Source organism: Genypterus blacodes, unplaced genomic scaffold, assembly GCF_046128005.1.
Source record: "Genypterus blacodes isolate CSIRO-AG114 ecotype Tasmania unplaced genomic scaffold, CSIRO-AGI_Gbla_v1 ptg000045l_1, whole genome shotgun sequence".
In the NCBI taxonomy this organism is placed as follows: Eukaryota; Metazoa; Chordata; class Actinopteri; order Ophidiiformes; family Ophidiidae; genus Genypterus; species Genypterus blacodes.
This window is the reverse complement of record NW_027466858.1, coordinates 385-27,183: the sequence shown is the minus strand read 5'-3', so window position 1 is coordinate 27,183 and position 26,799 is coordinate 385. Positions and strand designations below refer to the sequence as shown.

The window sequence follows — 26,799 nt, the reverse complement described above, 5'->3', positions numbered from 1 at the left end:
TTATCAGGGAGGAGGCAGGCAATTATTATTTTCAGCGACCTCAGCAGCAGCAGGTTTTTCAGGAAAACAGAATCTTTCCTGATAATTACCTTACCTTATGATGACCCCAGGATTTAGAGGTTTCACATTTTCCAACTTATCAGCGATCCACTTATCCAGGCCTGGGTCATGGACTCAGCAGGTGAAGCAATGTAGCCCAGATTCCCTCTCACTAGCCACATCTTTCCTCTCTCCTTGGGGATAAGAACTCCACAGGCCTGATAGGATGTACAGTATTGGAAGGCTGGAATAAACTGCATGTAATGTTTAGGTATGGAACATGGAACAAATACATGTAGAGTACATCATGAGTCTGAGTGGATGTTAAACTGTAGCTATGCAGCAGTGGAATGACTGAGAAGAATCATTATGAGACCTGGCTTCATTTCATAACCTCTCCATCAGTGTCAGTGGGTTTAGCACTATAATCTATGAGGGAAACTATATAAAGAACAGCAACTCAGCAATGACTGAGCTGAAATCATGATGGATCACATTTTATGTCTTAGGAGGATCTATGATCTCAGGATATCTGAGGAATGTTTGATGGATGAAAGTAATAACAAACACTTTGACACATTTGCTTTTATTCAGGTATCACCAGTCAGCTGTGTCCTACTTATACACAAGATCTCCTCACCATCACTCACCAGGTCCCACAAGAACACACACACACACACACGTACCGAACATATATGTACAGTTGGATACCCACACAGCTCGTTCAATCACAAACACACCAGCCTGTCTGCATGGAGCCCTTCTTACTTTCCTGCACACACGCACGCACGCGCACACACACACACACACACACACACACACACACACACACACACACACACACACACACACACACACACACACACACACACACACACACACACACACACACACACACACACACACACACACACACACACACACACACACACACACACACACACACACACACACACACACACACACACAGTCTATCCTGTCCTGCCCCTGTACCCCCCTGACACCGTAAGGGAGACACAGTGACCTCACTAACTCTCCCTGTCTCACACATCACACCAGTAAACAAACTGATAAATAATAATATTGACTGTTGGAATAAAGGTGAATGGTGACTTCGGTGCCTGGCCTTGTGATGGACAGTATTTGGTGGGAGCTTCACAAAACAATAGGAGTTAGACATGTAGATATAGCGTGTGTGTATTTGTGTAGAACATTAATTGAAACAGGAAAAGCACACACACTGCACAAGTTGCTGGTAGTCCAACAAAACACTGAAAACCTGCAGTCTTCTTCCCATGTCAGAAAAAAGAAAAAGATCAGGATCACCTATGAAACAAAAGACACAACAGTAGTTGGCTGGTGGGTAGAATGATTATCTCATGTGTCACTCCTAAAAGTGTGACTTTAAATATCTACTTGTGCCACTTATCTACTTGTGGCAGCGTTTTTTGTGGAAGTGAATTGTTTTGTTCAGTGACTGATGCTGCTTTTGGTGATGTAATGGCACCTGGAAAGCATTTGTTCGTTAGTGCAGCCTTCAAATCCTTCATTCACAGCTCTCAAGCTTTTTGATAAAACACTGTTCTGGAGGAACACACACCCACCCACACACACACACACACACACACTATATGCAGCCCACAACTGTAGCTCTGCTCTTACAAATATGGCAAAGCAATGTATGCCTGCTTTCCATGGCAATGGTCAGTGGGTCACTCTGGCTTATTCTTGCTGCACAGTCCAGATCTTTCCTCTGTGAGAGCAGGATAACACAGAGTCCACAGAGCCGATGCCAGGCCAGGACACTGGGACAGCAAGCAGTCACTCGTGTCTTTCACAGCTTTGACATCCTGTCAGAATGGATCCTTTTTTCCATCCGCTGTCGAGGATGAAGTACGGCCATGAGGAGCCCTGCAGTCTGCCCTGTTTTAACGGTCAAGTGTTCGAAGAAAGTCTGAAGGACGCCAGTTTTACATTGCGGGTGACTGGAATCCTCCAGGTGGCCACATGGGGGCCTTCCATGCCCTTTCACCCTCTCGTCCCCAGCCTTTGAACTGAGTCAGTAGTCCGGGGCCAGGGGTGCGAGGGTCTCCTGTGGTGGCTAGCTGTTGTTTTCAGCTGTCATGTATTTTAAGGCAGCAAAGCCATAACGTCGTGACATATTTTGCTGGAACTCTTCCTTTAGTGTCTTGAGGCAGACCCGGTACTGTTTGTTGGAGCGAAACTTGGTGATGTCAAAGCTGGGAGCGTGAGGCATGTGGATCATGTAGGCGTTGGGGAGAACCACAAACTCATACTCCTGTAAAAGAAAATCATTTTACAATTTAAAAAGTTGATTATGCAGACTTTGTTTCTGCTTCATGGCTTAATTAAGAGGCTGATTTTGTGCATTAGGCAGAGGAAGTTCAGCGTATGCAGAATTGTGTAGCACAGGCACTTAACCCATTGAATGTCCAATCATAATAAGAATAAAACAACGGTCATATAAACATAGTTGCTTATTATGTAAGGAAATTAATTCATTTAAAAAACAAACACATTTTTTAACTGTGAGAATGGAAATGAGAAGTTATCAAAACCAGAACGCAGAAAAGTATGTAATTACTGTAAAGTCAATAGCAAGTTTGCTCCAATACGAAGAGGCCACACTGAGGTTTAGCACTTGCAAAATTACATTTAAAAATATTTGCTTGGCTCAATGCATTAAATATTTTGGGTGTTTATATGCAGAACTATGAGAGGGTGGAATGGAGATGAATTCAAAAGCACAGTAGAAGTGGAATTTGTCATTTCAGATTGATTACAGCTGTATATTATTCACTAAATGCTTCACTTTCTCTCCACCTCATTTTGTGGTTTCAAGGCATTTTGCGGTTCACCAAGATGAAAAAATGTTGCATTATGATGATAAAGTTTTTTTTGGGAGAAATTACCATTTTGAAAGCAATGAATACACAAAAATGAGATTTCCAATCCTGTCAGATTCTGACTTTAAATGTTGTCAGACAGGAAATCTCCCAGATTGATATTATTATCATAATTCCAGGAGGTCTTGAAACAGCTGATGTTTTTGTCGATCATTGGAAAGACACATTTGTTGTGTAGCAGATGATCCTCAGGAAGAGGGCTGCAGAATTAATGAAATTCAAAACGAAATCGTAATATAGCCACATGTGATTACCTAATCGCCAGCAGCTGCAATATTTTTAAATCTTTAATAGCATAAGGGTTGGCAGCCCCTCCCCCTCTCCCCCCGGCCTGTGAGGAGCTGTAGTGTTTTCATCTTATCTCTGCTGACAAGCTAAAATCAATTATTTACACATTTTCATTAGTATATTTAACAAGAATGCATACTGTACTAGAACTACAGCTCTGTATTTGCAATATGTGTTGCAATAATGGCAATTAGATATTTTGAATAAATCGTGTAATCCTACTTATTGCATCATTTCCTTCACATTTCTTGAACTGTGGGTATGCTTATTTACATGATCAGTGTTGGTAAATAACCTGAAAGATGTAAGAATTTCACGACATATTGGTTGTGGCTGTATCAGTTACCTGTGCATCCAGCTCCATGATGTGAGCCACCTTGTTCCAACCAAAGCCCACAAAGCGCCGGTCGTACTCGGGACTGTCCCTCCTCACCATGACGTAGGGCTCAAAGTCGGCCTCCCACTGCACCCTGTAGGGCGTGGTGGCTGTTCGCCACTTGGCAAAATTAGTTGGTGCGTGGCCTTTGGTCCATACATGGTACCTATGAGAAGACAAAAAATAAAGTTTTCATTTAAGACAGCTGCATGAGTCTAAGTCTAACCCCGAGTGGGGGTTTAAGATGATTAGTTTTTGCTTTTGTCTGTGTTATCAGTATTCAAATATTCCGCTGCCAAAAAATTCATTACCAACAGAAATAAGCCAGAGTCCCTGCTGTTTTCAATGTCCATCTTATTATATTTCCTGCATCCCTCAGGTTACAAGCATATCCCACCAGTCAATGAGTCCAAACTACAAACATTTAAATCCAATTTAAATCCTACATATTATATGGTAATTTCAAACTTAAATACAAAATTGAAAATGAAAAAACATTTTATTTATTTATTGAAAATGACCTCTCGCGGCCCACCTGCAGTACCTCCACGGCCCACCAGAGGGCCGCAACCCACACTTTGGGAAACGCTGCAGTAGAGAGTTTATATTCATTAAAAGTCTCATCATCCATATCTGACACTACAGAGCAAAATGATGTGTTTGGAAGATCACAACAGGATATTTATGTACAAAGAGGAAGTCATAATTGCTTCATCCTGCTCATTCAGATACAGAACCAGCCACCACTGCGTGCATGTTTCCATGACGATGACCTGAGACAAGGATGCGATAGAGACACAAGTTGCACATGGCTGACTGAGTTATTGTTTATTGATCAGCAGTGGTCACATATTCTGATCATTATCCCTGTCAGCTGCAAAAGATTTTCAGTTTTTTGTACGGGAAACAATTTCTCCTTCCTGAGCTGCTTTCTCATTTCTTTTCTGACAAATAAAAACCTTAGGAATACTTTTGGAAATCAGCAAACCGGTTCTCTAGGTTAAATTATTGTTAGAGAACAGACAGAAAATAATGTAACGAGATAAAGCAGACATACTACACGATACTTTATGAATATTACATCACTTTCTCTAATGGGAGCATTCCCTGTAGTAGCCAACTTTTAATAAGGCCCTTAGTGACTGAATACTGACTGACAAAATGGCTGCTCTCCACCACTAAGGGAAACTATAAATGATTAACAGTCACTTTTAGAGTCTTCTAAGGAGCTGTAATATGGAGAAGACGGTGGGGACGGTCCAGAGCTCCTGTCTGATCGTTCCTCACTGCTTGATCCTTGTGGAAATTGATCCGTTCCATCATCGTTAAGGATGTTCCAACTCCCTGGGGCCTGATAACAATTATGACCGCAGTAACTGGCATGGTTATTTAAGTGACCTCACTAGTGTCTACTTAGAGAAAACCAAGTCACATCATGAAGGGCAAATATTAACAAGGGATAAGCAAGAATTCTGCTCTTTCCATAGGTTTGAAATGTGAAATTAACAAATGCAATAATTCATAACCTGTTGCCCCTGAGGGATTTTGTAGTTTTTTAATTGTGTGTACATGGCTGACTGAATGACTAGGGAAAGATTCATTAGCGACCGTGATCACACATTACCAAGACTTTCAGCAATGTAGAATGGTTTCTGTTTTGCACGTACATCTCTTGTCATCGCCATGGAGATGCACGCACAGCATCGACCGTTCTGATGTTTATGAATCGGCAGGATGAAGCTATTAGGGCCAATTTGCACTTAACAAATGAAAATCCTGTTCTGATCTTGTAAACACGATGCGAGTGTATGTTTCCTTCTGCAATATCAATAGTGACACATCGGGATGACAAGCTTGTGGGCATATTGAATATTGAATATTAAATATATAAGGAAAGAAACACTGTAGTGTGGTTGTGATGGTGATGTTCTGTTTGTCTTTTGCTGCATTTGAACATTATTATCAGGCAATAAGAAATGTTTTCAAGCACATATAAGACAGTTACACAGGACTTACTGCAGCTCCCTACTAAGTGGACACCACACAGCACATTATAGTTCAGTTTAAATAGAGGAGAGGAGAGGAGAGGAGAGGAGGCTCACCTGAATGTAAAGAGTGTGCCCATGTCCAGCTGAGACAGCAGCTCAGCCTTAGACTTTGGGTAGGACAGGCGATATCGCAGCGTCTCAAATGCAGGAACCACAAGAGCCTTTTTAGTGTTGGCCATATCCAGCTGCACTACTGACTTCCTATGGACAGAGACACACAAACACACACACACACAATAATTACAGCTTCAAGCACCAAGTGGATTGCTTCTGCTCTGATTTTAATAACTATTATTATTATTTTGAGTGTGATGGCTAATTATTTAATAACCTTTGGCCAAGTAATAAAAACATGTGTCTCTATAAGCTACAGTATTAAAAAGGTGTGAAATGTTTTTTTTATTTAACACGTGTAAGTGAATTATTGCCTCTAAGTGAGCAAGCATTATCTCCTTAAATATAAGTCTGCAGATGTGTGTATATCTTAGAGGGAGCATGGCTGCAAAAAATTCAGGCTAACTTTGTGAGGAAATACTTGATTTACACAAAGATTGTTATTGAGGGTCAAAAGGACCTAAAGGAGCTAAAGGTGTGTGTGTGTGCAACAATCACTGTGTAAGCCTGAACTTGCAGTATAAAATGCTTTTATGATGGATGAAATGGTGACCAACACTAGGAAAGGATCACAGATCTTTGTTGTTCCGTGTAATTCCGTTTTTCCAGCACAGCGAGCAGAGAAATGAGCTGTGCTGCGTTCTCCCATGACTTTTGCTGATAGATTATGGTCCTGAATGAAACCAAGCTAAAGAATGCTGTAAATGTAACAATCTAGTTCCTGAGTCCAGTTGTGACAAGTCAGCCCAGTTTGTTTTCACTTCTTACCTGAGGTACTCGTACAGGCCGTACATAGGCAAGAAGTCGATGTCTGAGAGGAAGATGAACGGAGTGTTGACCTGCCTCATGGCCACATTCCTCAGGAGGTTGACGGGGTAGAATTGTCCCTCCTTGTAAACGATGTGGTAACCAACATTACCTCTACTCATTAGCACTTCAGAGCCCTGAGCGTAACGTAGAAACTGCTGGGCCTCAGCATCGGAGAGGTACAGGGCCAGACTGATGGGGCCCTCCCAGTGCTTACAAATGGCCTCCAGCATCTGGAGTCTGCAGGGACAGAGTGGGAGAGTGAGGCAGTGGTGGGTGGGCGGCTTCAAAAATAAGCAATTATCTATTTGAGTGTTTCGTTATTAATACTTTTACTACAGGAAAAACTTAAAAGATTGTATTAGAATGAATATCGTTATGGCAAAAAGACAAAAGGACATTCATTTCAAGTTTTGTAACACAATACCTGTCCATAGAGAGCTGGGCCACCAGGGTGACGTCTGTGTTGTCAGTGCTCGGTTCGTAGTCGTAGTGGAGGAAGTAGAGGTGTGTACGGTGGACGGTGAATCGCTCTCTGCGGAACTCGTAGCAGGGATCGTCTTCATCCAGCTCTGACAGAGTCTTCTGCAGCTGCACACAGAGACACAGAGTAGGATCAAACCTGGGCTTGTATTTGCAACAGAATAAGGACCTACATGTATAAATTGGAACTTCAGGAACCACATTCAATCGTTTAACAACTGACTCTGATTTAGCAGATTCAGGTCACGTGAGAAGGAAACACAAGTAGTTTCATTCAGATATATCTGTACGTCTCTCCTCTAATTAATATGCACATGATGGGTAAACACCCTCAGCTTCCTCAAAACTTCACAGTGAATTACTTTTATTAGCATCAAACACTACATCCTGATTGAATCCTGATGAAGCCCTTTACACATAACTGCTTTTAACCAATCCACTCTCCAGGTCATCTTTCTAATTAAAAAAGGCAACAGAGGATTTATCTATTCACAGCCTTTAAAATGAATGAGACTGGAAACAACAAGCACATGAATGAACGCTGTGTGAAAGGTTGTCAACATTCGGTTATCAGGCCAATCTACTGTAGCTTGACCTCTATTAAAGTAAAGATCTGGTGAGCACATAGAGCAGCTGACATGTGACACATTATAATGCTGCTGTAGGAGTGTGATTAGTTGTGCTTGTCGTGGGTGACCGAGCCACGAGGCATGGACAGGGACAGGGACAGGGACAGGGACAGGGACAGGGACAGGGACAGGGACAGGGACTTGACCCCAACCGGAAATATGCTGCTGGAGCCAATCCCCTAGGGACTTCATTAGCCTAATTGTCACTTTAATGGGATTTAAATCACTTATAATGACACCACAATGTGAGTTTCTGTAAAACAGTGCGTTTGAAAACAACATCTACCTGGATGAATAAACAGTGTCCATATTCTCCACATGTTGTTGTTGCTGGGTTCTGTGTATTCTACTTGTTTTTGTCCTCTCCACACCGTTATTAAGGGGGACATGAACAGGGCTAAAGGCACACAGTTTCAATCGAAATCATTGACAGAGCTTGAGCGAGAAATGTTGCCTGCTGTGTGAAGGAGCCAGCCCCCCCCCACCCCCTTCTGACTCTCTGACCAGCATGTAGGATGAGGCATACTGCGGCCTTTAGTCAGTCCACAGGAACTGCTGTTTTGGAAATCCCTGTTAAAGGTGTCACTGTTAAAAGATGAACATGAACACAAACATGACTCGAGAGCCTTGGTTACATCTCATCCCAGCATGTGCAACATCTAAGGATAAGTCAAGTTCTTTTAAAAGGTTCAACTGTGAGTGAGATGGAGTCTACGTGACCGGAACCGTATTTCAGACATGCAAGAAGTCATAGTTCTGTGTCATGTCAGGATCTTATCTTAAGCCAATCTACCCATTTCCATCTCTTTTCCATTTCCCACTGTAGACACCCAACAGTTCAACCTACATTCTCACTGTTGTGGTCGGCTTCGCTGGGACAGCCGAACAGCTCGCGGCGCAGCAGGTTGCCATCATATTCCAGAAAGGTTAGATAGAGATTACGGAAAAACTCCACATGCTTGTTCTTCACTCGCAGCTTCTTTGGAGAGTTCCAGTGGATGACCTGGGGAAAAACACACACACAGGGAAGAGAACACAGGGAAATCAAACAGAAACTGGAACCCCCTGCCTACATCTGCTGAAACTCTGCCTCCACAGCCCCTCAAATCACAGAAGCCTCTTGTGTCCATGTGACTAAAGTAAATTAAATTATGATCTCTGTGCAGATATATTATCCAGATATGGAAAAAGGGATGGCAATGCAAGGTTATCTAGGTAAAGATATCATGTGTACAGCTGAGACATATCCATAAGATAAAATCGCCCCACAACTTGAAAACGCCACCCCGCCTTATCTTCCTGCTCCCTCTCATTAATTAAGTTATCTTGCTGCCGCACAAGTGAAGCGAGTGAGTCATTACGCAGACGGTGAACACCTGAACAAGCACAAAATGATGAGTGAACAGGCGGCCCTACGTATAAGACTGCATAATCCTTACACAATGTGTTTGGTCTGAATGACTATACTGCACTATACTGCACATCCAGAAGACTCTCCCACTCATTGACTCAGACCACTTAGAGTCCCACTGACAGACATAAGTAATACGGGTCCATGTGGGGTTCCGGTGTGTGTGTGGAGAGTGCAAACTGCTCACCTTCAGATCTGACACATCTTTATAGCACTTCTCAGAGCGGGTGTGGTCAGACAGCTGGACGTTCCAGAAGCAAGGCAGCTGGTGAACCAGGAATGGATTCTGTTTGATGACAGCGTTGAAGATGTCCTGCAGACACATGCAGAGAACCTGATGTAATATCTTTTACCTGTTCCAGACATCTCATTCATTCTTTCATTCAAGTTTATTATTAGCCATGACTGACCACAGTAACAAGCACAGTCAACAACAAACAACAACAACGACAAAACATTTTAAATCGACCTACTTCAGTAAATACAGGGTATATATTCTAGTTTCAAATAAATGAAACCTAAAACCATTCATTATTGTTTCCATGCTGCAATCTATACATTTTGCAATTTCAAAGTAGAACCGCAGCCTTTTTCTTTCTAAATTGTTACAAAGCTGCACTGCATACGGCTCAGGGTGTGACTGGTGAGCATCAGTGCCACATGAGCTTCCTTTGACAGTATAGAGCTAATTTGTCACTTCACAAATAAAAATGCAAATGTTTAAAGATAATTTTAGCCTGTGCACTGAACAGCATAACCATGAGAAACCCACGCAGATATGAGACCATGAGTCACCTGAAGTATATCAACATGAAACTATTCCTCCTGGCAGCCAGCAGGGGAAATTTATTTTGTTTTTTGTTACGATTCAGCTCGAACGAGAACTTTTCGACTTTGAGATCATTGCAAGATCATTGCAAAGCTCCCAGGAAAGGAGAGTCAGTGACAGATTCCAGTTTCCTAATGGGAGACATAAAAAAGGCTAATGAATGCTGCCATAAAGAGCGCTGACAGGCCATTGGACAACCAGATAGAGCAGAAGGCAGATGGAACTGTGAAACGATTTCCAAAGCCCATTCATTTTCCAAACTGCATACCTTGTGGGACTTTACTTAATGAAGGTTTAATTAAAATCTCATAAACGTGCCTCTCATCTTGATGAACCCTGAATAGCTATTTGATAACGGAGAAACTGTTCACCAAGGTCTAACTGTACATTCAACATAAGACCTATTTATGACCTTCAGATAGACATTGTGTGTTTGAGTGTGTGTGTGTGTGTGTGTGTGTTTTACCTGGTCTGCCAAAGAGGTAGACAGCATGCTCATTAGTTCCCTCTCTGCAGTCAACCTCCACATCTGTTCCCATCTCAGCTTCCGTAGCCGATCCAAAAGAAGTAAAATTACCCCTAGAACACACACACACACACACACACACACACACACACACACACACACACACACACACACACACACACACACACACACACACACACTTTTGTTATCTTGTAGGGTCCCATCAAGAGGCTCTGAACTACAACCCCTAAGAGCATCTTAGACTTAGAGGATCACTGCTCTGACCTCCGCTCACATTCGTTCTCCAAACAAAACAAACTTGAAAGAGAGGAGGCCTTGGTTTCTCTCCTCCACTGTCTTGTTAATAAAAGAAATCCTCCTGGCTGGTAGAAGTAAAACCAACCTGTCCTTCCTGCCTTGTAGCGAACACACCATCTTTCACACCCCGCCGTGTTCCATCTGTTCCTACAAAGCTGACCAACTACAGCTCAACTAGAACCTTCCTGGCACACTGCTCTTGCGTGTTGTGTAATCCGTTACAGCTGAGCCTCTGGTGGCAAATGTTCACATCTTTAGTCATACATCACTTGAGCAACTCAGACAGTCAACGTACCGGACCCAACACACAATTACAGTGCAGTGACATAAGCAAGGCCTGAAGAACTAATTGGTGTCCAGGTGTCCGATCCCGTGTTCTCTGGCTCTGCAGTTTTGTGATTCACTATTACAATATATTTTGTTGATGAACATCGTGTGTCTTTAAACTTTTGGCATCTTTTAATCCAACATTTCCATGTGGATATCTAAAGTCTACATCTGAGTGCGTTTTCATCAGTGTGACAAGTCGAGACAGCATGTAGTTCGTAGTCTGGTTAGTTTTGAACTTTGAGACAAGACGTTAAAAAGCAGGAGAGTCGACCTTCAGCACAGCTTTGTGGTCATAACCGTTTCCTTTAGATACATTTACTGTGAAATTCTCAGGGCTCTGGCACCATGAAGTCATAAAGAAAAGCCCACTGCTGCTTGTTTTGGGTTATAGTCAATAGAAAGATTATGGTCATACTCCAAACAGCCATTTGCATCGGGAGAGGCCCATAAGTCTTCTTGAGGAAAAGACCTGCTGGATTGAATCCACACTAAAATAAAGGCATGGAAAATAATAACAAGGTGTAACAGAACCAGATCTGTTTCACTATCAGCTACTCCGAGGCTTTCTCTGATTTCATACTGTACACCCTTTCCCATCCCAGCTCTCAACAGGCACACAGTATTGTGAATGCTTGTGTAAATGCCTCCATTTCCTTCACAGTCTTGCCTTCCCCTGTTGATCTTGGCTTCACATAATGGCTGTTGTCTCATGTTGTTTCTTTGGGCTGAGCCTCTGCACTCACTCTGCAGGCCTGGATCCACCCGGGACCAATTTGGGGCGACCCTACCATGTGCTATCGGCTACTGAGGGCAAACAAACCGCCATGGTAATGTGGCGAGTCAGAGGGGAATCGACCTGGATCCCAATAAGAGGTGCTACATGGATGGTTAGATACCTTTAATCTGACGGCGCCATATGAAGTTTTCAGTTACTCACCAGTGTTGAAGCCGCGGCCCAGTGCTGGCCAGGGACGATGATTCTTCCACAGGTTTCCAAGGTACCAATCACTTTGGTTCTCCACCAGACCCAGAACCTGCTGACCTGAAGAATACAAACAACATTATGGCATGTGGCCCTCTATAGCCTTTATCATTTCAATCGTAAATCATTCAATTTTACACAAGTATTGCTTTCTAACATCTTATTTGTCTGAGGCGCTTGACAGAAATAAACTGACCCACCCTTGAGTATCTATTATCTATCTTATCTTCAATATGTGATGCTTAGTGGGTTCAAAGTTATTTTATAATGCAATGATTTCAAAGCTCCATAAAGTACATGCTTACCATTGACCATTGATAACATTATTTTGTGATGTCATTACAACAAAACTATAACAGATCCCCATACTCATCAGCTGGGGTTATGTAATTATTATTTTATTCTATAACTTATAACCAGAACGTCTCTATTATTTTTAAACTGTACGAACCAGATTTGTCTGTACAGTTTGACAGACTGCTCCTTTACATTTCTGATAGAGTGCCCTGGAGCCCTTTAACACCGAGTGTGTCGTCGACGACACGTTGCGTGTCATCGATTTTGGATTACCATAATTACGTCAAGGTTTGCGCTATCGGAAAAATATCAACGGTTTCTGAAAGCTGAGAACTTGCACTTTACAGACAATTTGGTGTCATTACGGTAATTTCCCTCCCGCCTCTCCCGGAAGCCCGCGAAGCAGCGCCTCTGTTCGCAGCGAATACAAACACAGCGGTGGAGAAATACAGACAGCAGAGCGGAGAAACAGAGCGAACAACAGCAAAGAGAATAATAATGTCAGCAACACGGTATGTAAATCAACACTTGTATTGCATGATGACTTTTTAAAAACAGTTTACCAAGTTTGTAAGTTTGTAATGTGTGTATTTGTACTTTTTATACGTAAATGTGCGCATTGCGAACTACGAAATATGGTGCATGCATTGTTTGTTTGGTGACTTTTTTTGAGAATAGTGTAACGTTACCAAGTCTTGTTTGTATGTACATTTATATGTTTGTACAGTCTATCATGCCTTGTTTGTACTACACAGTGTGTGTGACCAGCTGAATATTTCCCTCCACTACTTTCAGTTTGTCTTGTGATGAGGAACAGCTACACTGTGTATGTGCTATGAAATGACCAAGAAATCTTTTTCTTCTTCAAGTGGCCTACGTCCTAGGAGAGGCTGTGTGAATGCTGGAGGTGTTGATGAGGAGGTGTCCACCAGAGGTCACATTCAGGGCCGGAGAATAGGAAGCGTTTGGGATGCTGGAGGGTCTGGTGATGCTTTCAGAGACCGAAGCCGCTCACCACATCATCAAAGATGGCAGACTGAGGCAGAGCCCGATGATGGAGTCCCTCAACCACCGAGGTTCAACCCCAAACGCACCCCAGGTGTCCAACCCCCTCTCAATATGGGAAACCCAACACCAGGTGACATTTTTTCACACATTTTTGATGCTGCAGTTTTCAAACTGCAGCATTGTGAAAACACAAATAAGAACGCAGCCAAAAACCTGGAGAAGAGGGGAAAGTTCATCTGGACTGAAATAACTCCAGACGAACTGAAGAAGTTCATAGGCATGTTGTTGTACATGTCTGTTTTGGACCTCCCAAAGATGAGCGACTTCTGGCGTAGGCAAACAATTTTCCACGTATCATTCCCTGCCACAGTCATGTCCCGAGACCGCTTCATGGCCATTTTATCCAATATCCATATAAGTGACCCAGAGAAAAGTGAGGAAAATGATCTGAAGAAGGGCACAGATGATTATGACCTCCTCCACCGGGTCAGGCCACTCATGGATATGATAAGTACGAACTGCAAGGCCATCTACCACCCAAGACAGCACCTTGCAGTCTACGGATGGTAGATGGTTGGGACCAAGGCCAGGCTCAGCATCAAACAGTACATGAAGGCCAAACCAACAAAGTGCGGTTTGAAGTTGTTTGTGCTTGCCAACATGAACGGCTACACCATCGACTTCAAGCTCTACACTGGCAAGTCGAAGACAGCATCCGGGACACAACAAAGACTACCTGGGGTCTGGGTATATTGTCTACACAGACAACTTTTACACCAGTCCCCTCCTCTTCCAACACCTGAGCCGGCAGGGATTCGGAGCTTGTGGGACATACAGGTACATAAGCAATGCCTGCCCACTGCTCCTAGTGATGTGTATCATATATAGGATGGGTCAAATCCAGAGAATACATTTTGTTTCCGTGTATGCAAGTACTATGAAATGACAATAAAGTAATCATCTTCTTCTTATAAAGGCAGGGAAGAGTTGGTGTCCCCAAAACCCTGGAAGATGCTCTCACCAAAAGATCCCCACGAGGCAGTATCCGGTGGATCAAGGACGGGGAGCTTCTCTACGTGAAGTGGATGGACAGCACAGAGGTCTCCCTGTGCTCCACCGTCCACCCAGTGTACAGTGGGGACACAGTGCAGCGGTGGCAGAAGACACCTGATGGGCCACAACCACAAATCTGTGTCCCCAGACCCACCACAGTTACTGAGTACAACAAGTACATGGGGAGAGCGGACACCTCAGAGCAAATGATTGGAAGAACTTTAGTCCACAGGAAAACCAGGAGATGGCCCACCATTGTTTTCCTGCATCTGGTTGACAATTGCTGTGACAAACTCCTTTGTCCTCCACAAGGCTCGCTGTGCAAGCCTGCAGCAGGAGAGGCCTAAGACCCGACAACAGTTCCAGGAGGAGCTCGCTGCACACCTCCTTGGAGTTGAATTGACTAATGGCCCTCAGAAGACCCCAGGTAACAAACACCTCCCTGTCTCCACGAGCAGCGACCAGGCCAAAGCTCAGAGAGCCAGCATGGGGCGACGGCGCTGCAAACTCTGCAAGAGGAGCACTGCCTGGAAGTGCGACGGCTGTGATGTGTGCCTGTGTCTGCAGATAGACAGAAACTGTTACTGGCAGTACCACCAAGGCCTTAGCATGTGAAGGGACTATCAGAGGGGAGAGAAATACCCTGTGTGGTAAAAAATGTCTGTACATACGTTCTATTTTATGGCCTGTTTTTGCACATTTAGAGAGAAAGACTCAAATTTTATTGTAAATAGTTTTATACTTCTCAAATTTCATATTTCTCATTCAATATCTGTTGTTCATGTACAATTGCAGTGTTTGTTGTTCATTTAAACTCTAAAATCAAATCCCGTTTTTGTGTTTTTCTTCATTTTAAACTGTTATTACACTCTTATAACATGCACTGAATTGTAAATAACAGGCAGATATTTAAATTTCCAGGTATTCTGGAAAAATGGGCAAAAGCACTTACTCACAGGACATTTTCTGACCTTTTTATAGCCGTAGCAAAAAAGTCCAGGCGGACATTTTGAGGCTTAGGTGTTAAAGGGATAAGTTGCCATGGTGACTGATAAAGATCAGAGGTGAGTCAGCGTGATACAGAAAGGTCCGACTTGACCTTCAGCGTCTGGTGTGTCCCAAGCCCCGCCTCTCCGTGACATTATAAACTCTCGCACACACTAGTCCATGCACGGTCAGGTATTATCACATACACACGGTACAATCAGCTCCCATTAAAACAAGTATAATCACAAAAGTACTACGTGTGCGCTTAACGAACCACACTTCCACAAAAACAACATGCATGTAAACAAATTCATCAGGCTAAATCAGACGTAAGATGGTGATTTAGCTGCATGTCTGTCCCTGTGTCCTTGAAGCCCGAGTGATCAAGTAAAAGCATCAATGTCACACAATGTTTGAACTGCTGAGTAAGAGTGAAATGATGCCCGAGCACTTAGAGGAGTGCAATACACTTAAGTGTTCATAATTCAAGGACAGACACACGAGGGGTTACAACTGCCAAAGCATCATCCACCATTAGTTTTGTTGATTGCAGACAGTACGGAAGTGAAGGACGATATGATGTCATAGGGAACAACAGGTCTTTCAGAGGTGCTTTCAAGAAAAAAAAAGAAAAGATAAACAGTGGATGATTCATTACATCATATATTACACGGAATGGAAACTGTTTTGCAGACAAGGACGTCTACCTGCTCTAATGGACGCACTCACAGCTCTGTTTCCATAAAGCAGAGCCGCAGCACAGGTCATGGGTTAATGACAATCAACCGCGTGAATGTGGAAATTTCATGGGAATTATATGATGAGCCATCTTGTGAGTTGACATTTTGTCCTCCGGCTAGTGAGAGAGGAAAGGTCACAGCAATTTGCCCATTAGATTTTGATATTTCTGGTGTGTGAGTGTGACATTTATCAGCCCCCCTCAGGACACTTTGCAGATTAATCTCAGCCACAAGACATATGAGACGGTAGTTCAGACCTAAATGTAACACTGGTCTGGTGTTAAATAAAAACTTTTATTGTTATTATTGTGATAATAGCTGTGGCAATTCAGCTCTTACAACTCTAACAAAAGGATGAGGAAAAGGTCATGTGTCGTGTCTCTAAAGCAACCCTTCACATTATTCTGCATCTACAAAACGAATCTGCTCTTCTGGCTGCACAATTAATCTAATTAAAATCAAAGTCATGGCATGAAAATGTGAAAAAAGGTGGCAATTGAATCAATTAATTGATTCTACTCCATTGACTGTCAAGTGTAAAATAACTAACACTAATTTATACTCTAATTTATGATATAATTGAAATAAGTAAACGTTTATCTTTATCTTTTAACACTTAACAAGTGCACACATTGAAAAAATTACATATGTAAATTAAAACATAAATTTACACTGAAGGAGTTGATAAAGTGAACACAATTTGCAGTTTTCTCCGGTAAAGGGTCAAAATGTCTCTTGACTTCAATGGCAAAACCCAAGAATTGAGATATCACACTCTGAAATTCACTCTCCAATTGAGATTGTGACACCGAGTTGACCTATAACAGTTTTCCAATATCTGTTTTTTTTAACAGTGTCCAATGTACTTAACATTTAGCAAAATGCATTAAAGTTTACATTTGTAACTTTTCCATGGCTAATTACTCTCAGGTTCTTCAAAGAGAACACATAAACCGACACAGAGCTCCCCAGAAGCCTATTAATGGGAAACTTGGCACTTCATACTTTTCACAAAGTGCACTGTAATCAGGAGGATAACCTGACACAGCAACTCTGATGGAGTCCTGCAGATGTGCATCAGTTAGGCAGAAGAATCATCAAATATCTAAATATATATACATAATAAAGAAGAAAACAATCAGTTGTGCTGTTCTAGCAGAATCCAGCAGTTACGTTGGACGGAGAACCGTTTGCACGTCTCCAGATCTCTTTCCAGCTGTGCCATTACGCCTGCAGACATCCCTGACACTCTTCTGCATATTGTTTTGGCACCCAGGTGAACACTCTTGACTGCTGGCCTGATTTCAGTCACATGTTTGTGATCCCTAAACAGAGTATTTAGGGTGACCCCACATGTCCCCTTTTTCCTGGGACAGTCCTGAATTTGAGGTCTTTTTAAAGGATCCCGACTTATTCTAAAATAATCCTGATTTGTCCTGTATGTGTGTAAAAGATTGTTTGCGCTAGACTGCAGCAAGGTCATTTGTGGAACTTGTGGAGCCCACTTCACTTCTCCATCGCCCACGGAGGTCGCAGTGACATAACACAGCACATCAACATGAAGAAGCACACGGAAGCAGAGAGGAGTAAGTGTAATAAGAGTCATTTTTCGAGAAACAACATTTGGAATCTGATAAAGTTCATGCAAGTGAAGGACTTTTTGCTTATCATGCTGATGTGCATGGGCACAGTTTATGATCACTCAGCTGAATTACACAGCTGAATTTATAGAAACATTACGAGCCTAAATTTACCTCAGCAAGAACTAAATCAGAAGCCATTGTGTGTGATGTGTTGACGCCTTTGTCTGAGGAAGAGATTCATAGGGATTTGGACAATTGTTCTTACGTCATAGTAATGCTCTGTTCCAGGTTTCTGATACAGGAACCCTTTCTGGGGTGGATGGTAAACCTGGTTGTGGTACCGACAGCTGATTTAGTAGATGGCAGGCAGTGTTACATCCAAGTGACCTCTCTCAGATGAGTTTTGCCAGGGGGTAAAGAGAGAGAGAGAGAGAGACACAAGCTGCACCACATCCTCCTCTCTCTCCAGGAGCCGCAGCCCCAGGCAGCAGGATGCTGGATGGGTTAGAACACAGCGTCTTATCAGTTTACGTGGCTCGTTCCGGCTCACTATCTTTTTTGGAGAGACTTCATCACAGTGGTAATGTGCAATTATTGTTTGCGTCAGTCAAGACGATATTAAGCAAGAACCCATTCAACTGTGATGAGCATCAGTTTCCCTTTGTGTATCTGATGCTGAAACTAAAAATAGCGCTATCTGTCTTATACTGTGACAGATATGAAAGTAGAGGCTAAGTTGTTAGTCGTTGTTTTGACACTGTGGTCATTGAGATTGGTTAAAGGGCCACAAAATATAAATCAACAGTTTATGAGCAACAACAGCGGCTGGCAGACATTCGATTCAGGGAGTGCTGGTAAGGAAAAAGCTGTTGTTACCATGGCAGCAGCGAGCAGTGAAATGCCGCCATCCAGAACGACAAGCTGAAGCTGAGCTGAGTCACACAAAAGCAACCCTGATTTATATCAGCTTATCAAGGCATTAAAGCAGGCATGTCTGTACACAGTTACTTCTATCTACAGCCGGGAGAGACACAGATTGTTGTTCTATATGTTCAATATCCCACTGAACAGATACAAGATGAAATGTTTGGTTGTCAATCCAAAACAGAGGTCCTACAGTGCAGCATGAGACACGTCGACTGACAGCCAAGTTACTACTCTGCCACTCTGCAACATGATTATGACAATGGCTGAAGTGAGAGCCCAAATCCCAGTGTGGCTGCTGCTCTGACCCTCTGTTAACTGGCGCAGATTGACAAGGAGTTGATGCGTTTCAGCCTGTTTTCCCCCTCCACCGCTCACGTAGTGCTACAAGTCACCAGGCAGTCACAGCACAAGTTACAGCTGCCCAAACACACAAAGACACACAAATAATCACCTCAGCAACAACCTAGCAAATGCCTCGATCATTAATCTTATTATTATTATTATTGTCTGTCTTTGTTATCTTGCAAAAAACTAAAATCTACTCATGGCTGTTATCGACGACACAGGTAAGGTACAGTATCTGTGCCTATAGCTGTGAACCAGTACTCACTAAGACGCAATTACACTATCAGACACAGAGTATATGAATAGGAATGGATATCCTCTACATTAAGCCCCTTGACGTTGATCTGTTTATGTCGTTGCCCGCGGCGTACAACCTTCTAGGCCTTAAATTTGTCAACGAGCAAGGGTCAAAGAATGGATTTCCTCAAGGTCAATGTGAACAAAATGAAATATGAGGTCTAGGGTGACATATTTCCCTCAGGCTCCACATCCAACCCCAGAGTGTGATAGCATAATAGGAACAGGACGGGAGGGTCAACTACATTATAATAAATTACAGGCAGGCACAATGGATAAACTGCTCATGTTAAGCTTAAATAGTAAGATTGATGAGCGTCCTCATTTCACATGTTTGGGTATTGATCTGCTTTGTATAACAATACCCTGTGTGAAATATGTGGTCTTGATTAGCCACATTAAAGTTGCAGAGGACATAGTTAAGTCACACAAGGGGGTAGAAAAGGTCTCCATATGTGGATATCTACTCTTTCACAACGGCAGTTTGGAGGAGATCGGTTCGGTTTCTGGATCATGGAAGAGGGAGGGATGGAGGGAAGGTTGGGAGGTTGGGATCTTAGAACAGGATGTCTAAGCACCGTGCTGACTTGTATGAATAAACTAAACACAAATAAATTAGATTTGTTTCATTCCATTCTGCTCGGTTTTATAGGGTTAAAAAGTTCGATGAGCCGTACAATCCATACCAAGAAGTAGGGAAGGAAGAAGCAAGGCTTTAAAGGTGACAGAGTTTAGTCCAGTCAGAGTCTACAGCAGAGGCAGTGGGTGGTAGACAAGCTGCATCGGAGTTAAGTATTAATTAAGATTGATCCAAAAGCCTGCTGGCTGCACTGCACTGGGACAGCAGTATCCATAAATCTCTGAGGGGACTCAGTGACTCACCAACGCCTCCTTCCTGCCTCCTGCCTACTCAACTTCTTTCGTTCTGGCTATCTTTACTACTGTTACCTCTCAGTACACACACACGCACACACACGCAAAAATTAAATACGTCTCTGTTGTTAAAAGATTATTAGGATTACTATGTTTTCAGTCCCACATCAATTATTCCTGATCTGCAGCAAAAAACAGAGCCAAATCTCCAACCAACTCTCTATTACACTGAGCAGTTTAAAGATGGAGACATTTTAAAGCAGGTTACAAGTTATTGGTACAAAATCGTTGGTGTTTTTCTAGTATGAGTGGTTCTTGGAGGGTATTTATAACTTCCATTAAGATCGGTCATCGCTATCCGGATACATTATCTAGATGTGACTAGTTTATGTAACTTTCCACATGAGTCGTCATGAGGATCAATGCGAGCCATCATCATCTCCTCTCTGGTGAGAGATGAGGGTTGTAATTTGTTCATCACATCGTCGAAACAGAAGATTACAAGATTGGATATTGTGAAATTTGAGTGCTTCAACTTCTCCAGGATGTCTGGAGTAATGTAGTATGACTGTGTTGTGAATATTTAATCGTACAATGATTGGGGTCAAACACTTTCGATAATACCATAGGAAAAGTGGCAATAAATAAATTAAAGGAAGTTTCAAAACTCAAAATACTGTTAATGACCCTTGGCGAAGGAATAGGAAATGTTTTTACCTTTGAACTTGTTTAAAACAGCCCAGAGTTCAGCGATATCAGTAGCAAAGGTAATGTCCGTGTCCAGGACGATGACTCTCTGCAGGTCTGAGGGGAGCGTCTTGGTCAGCACCAGCTTCATCAGGCCATAGATTCCAGAGTAATGTTTGTTAGGGATCCATGACACCTCCGACTGAAAAACCACAGAAAAACAGTTCACACGCTGAACACAGCCCCTGAGTGCTCACATGACAAATGTAGGGTCACCTGGTTTTCACTTCACAATGTATACATCTTAAGGACTTAGTTAGGATAAGATAAGAGGAGAGACACCTTTATTAGTCCAACACAGGGAAAGAAGTGCCTGAGGAACAAGTACTTCTATATTTCGCACTTTTGTGTAATGGAAGTTAAGGGTAAAAAGCTAATCATACCTTAAGCTCATCAGCGTCATAGAAGTCCACCCGAACAGCAGGGACCATCCAAGTATGGAACAGAGAGGCCAAGATCTGCTGAGCTATGGCGTCCGTAATGAAATGGAAATGTAGCGGGTTCCGCCTGTGGACACAGACACAAATAGCCAAGCTTGACTGAGCTCCATTACAGCAAACAACACTGCTTCACTTCCACAAATTTCAATGAGCTCACACTGAGGTTCCCTGTGCAGCTACGGGAGTGAACAGATTGCCACTGAGCAGATCTGGGTGGCCACTGCTGATGTAGATTGTTTAAGATTCGATAAAACAAAACCATGTAAATCAGTAATTCTTCAGATTCCACTCGTGTCAGCAGGTGTGTCAGGATAATGAGATTATTTCCTCTACAATCACAAAATCGAAAGCCATTTTTTCCAGAACTGGAGTCAGATCAGATCTAATCAGATCGGATTTAGCGCTGCCTGAGGATTATCACTCTACCAGGGCGACAACACTCAGGATGCTATGTGACTGAGCAAGAGACGACTTGAAAAGAAAACGTATCTTTCTGCAAAGTCATCTGGACTGGGTCTTTATTTCAACATCACGCTGTGTGTGTGCCTGGATCCAAACTACTGCCAATGATTGAACAAAACATCTTCTTTTCCTGCCCCACGCAATGAAGACAGATAACGCTATGGATGAAAAACAACTTATCCAAAAGTACCACTGACCGACACAGTCCAATTTTATCACAGTCTAGTGTAATGCTGCACAGAAGGTGGGATGGAGGGAAGTTTCGTCAAGAGGCTGCCTGGTGTGAAAAAGCAATAACAAGTACACTACCTAATTTATCTTTAGACAAAACCTGTGGAAATAGCTACATTTGTGAGCTTTTGCATGCTGGTATTAGTGCACTTGAATTAATTGGTAAAGTAGTCAGGACAGAGGATTGCACAGAAGTATCAAGAGACTGAGTGATGTTGTTGCATTGGGGAGAAAAAAAAGTCAATTTGCTCCCTGGTGTGTGCATCCTGTGTGGAATCAGTGCAGAGCATTAGTGTTACTGTTTGAATCTAAACAGATTCTTTAGGAAGATGATCTTTATTAGTGGACACAGTTGTTACACATTTGTTGGTACCAGGAATACAAGGGAAAGAAGAAGACTAAACCAAACTAGAAGAGTGCAGAGCTGTGCAGTAACTACATCCATAAAAAAAGAAATGCGTGACAAAGAGATGGATAGATGGCGACCCTGCATAAACAACGCAAACCCACACTTGTGTAACAAAGTAAGTTCAACTCAATGTTGACACCATTGTGAATTCTTGATATCCAAGGTGTTGTTGTGGAAAAGTGTTACTACACAGCACTGCAGTTGTCTCTTGCTCTTGCCTAGAAGGCCATTAAACATGACATATACAATAGAATGGCAAGATTAACAAGAAAGGACTGTAAAACTATGAAGAAAATTAACCCTTATCCAAAACGTTATTCAACTGATTAGTTCATAGATTTGATTCAGTAAATGCATTCAAAGACCAGCAACAGTCTATTCAGTCAGCACAACTAGAGAAAGATGGTATGTGTTGTGGGAATCCACCATAGGATGCAGGAGATATAATTAAATCTATATGAACTGACAACAGTTCTGATTTGTGAAATTGTTGGGGAGGCTGGTACAGGATGATCCATGCTGTATCCTCAGAAGCGGTACACTCCCCTTGAGAAAATGTTAAATTAGCTCTCACACTAAAAGAATTTGATCCATGATATACATTACTTTGAGGAAAGACTGAACTGGTTTACTATTAGCACCACATGCTCCTTGTGCTGAATGTCTTTTGGAATGAATGCATGAGCTGCACTTACTGAAAAAGGACAGGAGGCAGTGAGCTGTGAAAATGTATTAGAACTCTGGGTTCAGTAGCAGCTGTCAATAGCAGAACAGCAAATAGAATGGGACCTCACATTCTCAAGTGCTAAGGAGACTAGAAACTGGAGCTTGAACACGTTTCACCTTCCATCCAAAAGGCTTCAGCTGAGCTCTTATCAGTGTAGGAACAGGTACCAATTTACCTGGATGATAGAGATGAACCTCCAGACATTCTTTGGACAAGTGTTCTCGTAAAGAGATTTTTCTGGGATCCGTTATTCTCAGTGGGGCAAAAAAGGCATTACTACAGTGTTTCGGGTAAGCTTTTGTCTCTGTACTTGTGAATTTGTGCAACTTTTCCACCCTTGCAATCAGGAAATATGAAACCTAATGAACTAAATGCAAAAAGGTCTCAAAGCAATTTTACCGCAAACAGAAACACAGTGGATGTAATCACACACTTACAGAAATAACAGTGAAGAATAAATTAAATGATCATCAAAAAATGGTTCCTGATTGTTTGGAGCTACACTAAACATCTTTTGTTGGCTCAAAGCAGCCGTCTGTGGTTTTATATTGTGGGTTGGTGAGTCGGTGTGACTGAACCAAAACAAAAAGCTGAGAACAGCACAGTGAAGAAGCTACATTTTCATGGTGATCATTTAGTTTAGTTTAGTTTGGAATTTGGCTTGAGCTGCCTCCAGCAAGTTGCAGCTAGATGATCAAAAAAATCAGGACTCACATATCAACGTCTCATAGCAACCATCAGTGTCTAGTTCCCTGAGCTGATATGAGAGCAGATATCAAAGAGATTAAAATACCTTCACTGTTTTCACTTCTTGCATTCTTGTCAGGATTATGAACAATATAAGAAAATTCCACAGATTGCCTAAAACTTTGAGGATATTTAATAATTTTACAAAACATATCCCAGCCTAGAAAACACATAAACACATACTCATTACTTTTTCAGAATTTTCATGACTGTGGTCCCCTGCCTGGTGTAATGGATCCATCAGGCCAAGGTGGGACTGCTTGCTTTAGGACTCTGCACTACATCAGAGTTAGAAGGAGCCGTGTTGCAGACTCCACAGCGGAGGTCATTCTTCACATAGCCCGGCATCATTCATACAGTGAGAGCCGTTATGTCGGGTTCTCCATCACTGAGGCAACAGACCCGCTGATACCACGTTTGATTTACAGTGTACGCTAAGCAACACATCATGTCTGAAAGTTAACAGACAGTACAGTAAATGAAAAGAAAAAAAACAGCAGATATCACGCCATTATATATCATTTAATCTGGTTTCAAATGGATTTTATAGCATATTCAATATTTCATTACAAACCGACACCATGGGGTGAAAAATATACTTTTGATAGCTGTAAACTATCTCGCTGAAAGGTACAAATCAGCTTAGTGAAGGATCAGGTGATGTTTGATGACCACTGTCTCCAGGGATGATTACAGCCATCACGCCCTTTTAGCGGTTAAGCACAATCTGGTCCTTTAGGAGACTGTGCACTCCTATTTATCTCTGTGACAACAACATTTAAAACATCACCACAAATGAAACAGCCCTGCAGATGTTAACATGCTGCTGTTCACCTCTCAAGTAATGAACTGTGGGAGAAACAGAAGCATATTCAAAGTCTGCTGATGAAAGCTCATCCGTGTAAGAAGAAGGTTTGCTCTGATCGATGATCCATCACTTTGGGATTGGTTCGCCTAAATGCCATCTCACCACATGCAGGAGGGGAATGAGCCAAACAAACAACACTGCAATATGCTCCAACAACGCTATTATACACAACCCGACTATGCAGGTCATCAGCCCAAGTCACCGTCCCCTCCGTCTCCCCCTGTCCTCTCTCTCCCTCTCTCTCATTTCCCCCCTTTTTTCTGTATTGAAAAAATTATACTACAAAGTCTAAGGAGCTCATAAAGCAGAGAGGCGCTCCTCCTCTTTGGCATATGCAATGCTTCCAGACATAATTTATTTATAAAAGCCTTCCATGAATTTATTATCACACATTATGCAGCCCAATGTAAAACACCCAATATTTTAGCTCCATTCTAACGGAGGGAACAGAGGGCAAGTGAAACCATGGGAAATTCTTGTATTTCAACATTAAATTGTCCATCAAATACTCTATATCTAACCTTTATAATTCAAAATTTCCCTTTTGCGTTCAACTTAGTTTGCCAGATCGATGCTCTGTGTGTCCGCAATAGCAACCGTGTGCTTTAAGCAGTTAAGTGTAATGTTACCGCGATGCCAGTGCCGCTGTCCGTTCAATTGGAACGTAGACCACTCACGGCCCGCTGTACGCACAATTGAGAAAGTGAGAGAAAGCTGCTGTGACCTCATCAGGTTACCCACAGGCAACTGCTCTGTTCACTGTTAAGTAGGGAAACAAACCTTTGTCCAAACTAGACCTCCTCCACATGAATGAGTGAGTGACTGCTGCTAGAGATGAGGGTGTGTTGACAAAGAGGCTGAAACAGGATGGTTATATGTCAATTGGATGAATGACTAAACAAATGTATTCATTATCTAACAGAAAAACTACCGACTAAAGAAACTTTTTTCGAGTTGAAGATTTTTCCTTTTATGGTGAAATGGCAGAGAGAAACAAGGGTGTGTGTGTGTGTGTGTGTGTGTGTGTGTGTGTGTGTGTGTGTGTGTGTGTGTGTGTGTGTGTACCAGAGAAAAAACCATCCCTACCTGTGGAAGAGGACAGATTTCACCAGTGTCACCACATCCCGACTGGCGTTGTAACCCGCACATACGATGGCTACATGGATCGTCTGTAAGGAGAAAGAAAACATAGAAACACTCAGAGGCAAATCAGTAAATCAGGATGGGAGCAACAGACACGAAGCACAAGCAAGTCTTTCTAATCTTTATAATTGCTTAGTAGAAGATTCATTAAGCTGTCAGTCAATTACTTAAGAGAGAATTCCCATTTAACACAATAACTGCTTATCATCTATTGTCCCCTTGATATTCTTGAGTAGAGCAGAGAAAACCATGTTAAACAAATTAGTTTGATGACAAAATAGATGATTAAATAAGACATATTGTGCGCAGATTGCCAAGTGCAGTTCAGGTACATGACAGTTCTAACTGTGCAGACTTCCCTTTGTCTCTCCTCTGTACTCCCTTTCGCCATTCCTTTGTTTTCCTGTGTCTTTCCTGCTCTCCTTTATTGGGTAATTCAACCATTCCAATTGTTTTGTTGTTGCCACACTCATTCACATGAAGCATTGTTGAGATCAGTTTCAGGGAGAACTGTGCAACGGCAAGTAAGCAACCGTCTGCGACCAGGACACCCGATACAATTACAATTACCCATAATGCCCTTTGTTGCATATGCATGTGAGGCTGTTTCAGTTCACAGAAACATAAAGTCAGCTTAAGCTTTCCATCAAACACAAACTTATAACTTTCAAGGGTAGGAAATCTTGGAGATGTTAGAAACTGCATTTGGCTGAAATGTATTTTAAAGATTATTCAGTTTTGATCTAATCTTTTATGTAGTCAAGCGGCGTTGCGCCTCTTTCATCCTGTCTGTCTCTTCAGACATCTGTTCTGTTCAATCCCTTATGCAGCAAGGGACACAGACCCCCTTCTGCTCTAAAGCAGAGAA

At 42.3% G+C, this 26,799-nt stretch overlaps 1 protein-coding gene across 1 annotated transcript; it reads right to left on the bottom strand.

The window, feature by feature from the left end:
* Positions 1 to 620: 620 nt before the first annotated feature.
* LOC143000299 (xylosyl- and glucuronyltransferase LARGE1) lies at positions 621 to 25,954 on the bottom strand. The gene is made up of 12 exons (XM_076149564.1): positions 25,875 to 25,954; positions 21,288 to 21,411; positions 20,875 to 21,046; positions 12,003 to 12,107; positions 10,418 to 10,530; positions 9,310 to 9,435; positions 8,559 to 8,714; positions 7,027 to 7,190; positions 6,561 to 6,839; positions 5,733 to 5,879; positions 3,601 to 3,796; positions 621 to 2,338 (listed from the first exon to the last, which is right to left on the bottom strand). The coding sequence occupies exons 2-12, from the start codon at positions 21,333 to 21,335 to the stop codon at positions 2,141 to 2,143; spliced, it is 1,704 nt and encodes a 567-aa protein (XP_076005679.1). The 5' UTR covers positions 21,336 to 21,411; positions 25,875 to 25,954; the 3' UTR covers positions 621 to 2,140.
* Positions 25,955 to 26,799: the final 845 nt, after the last annotated feature.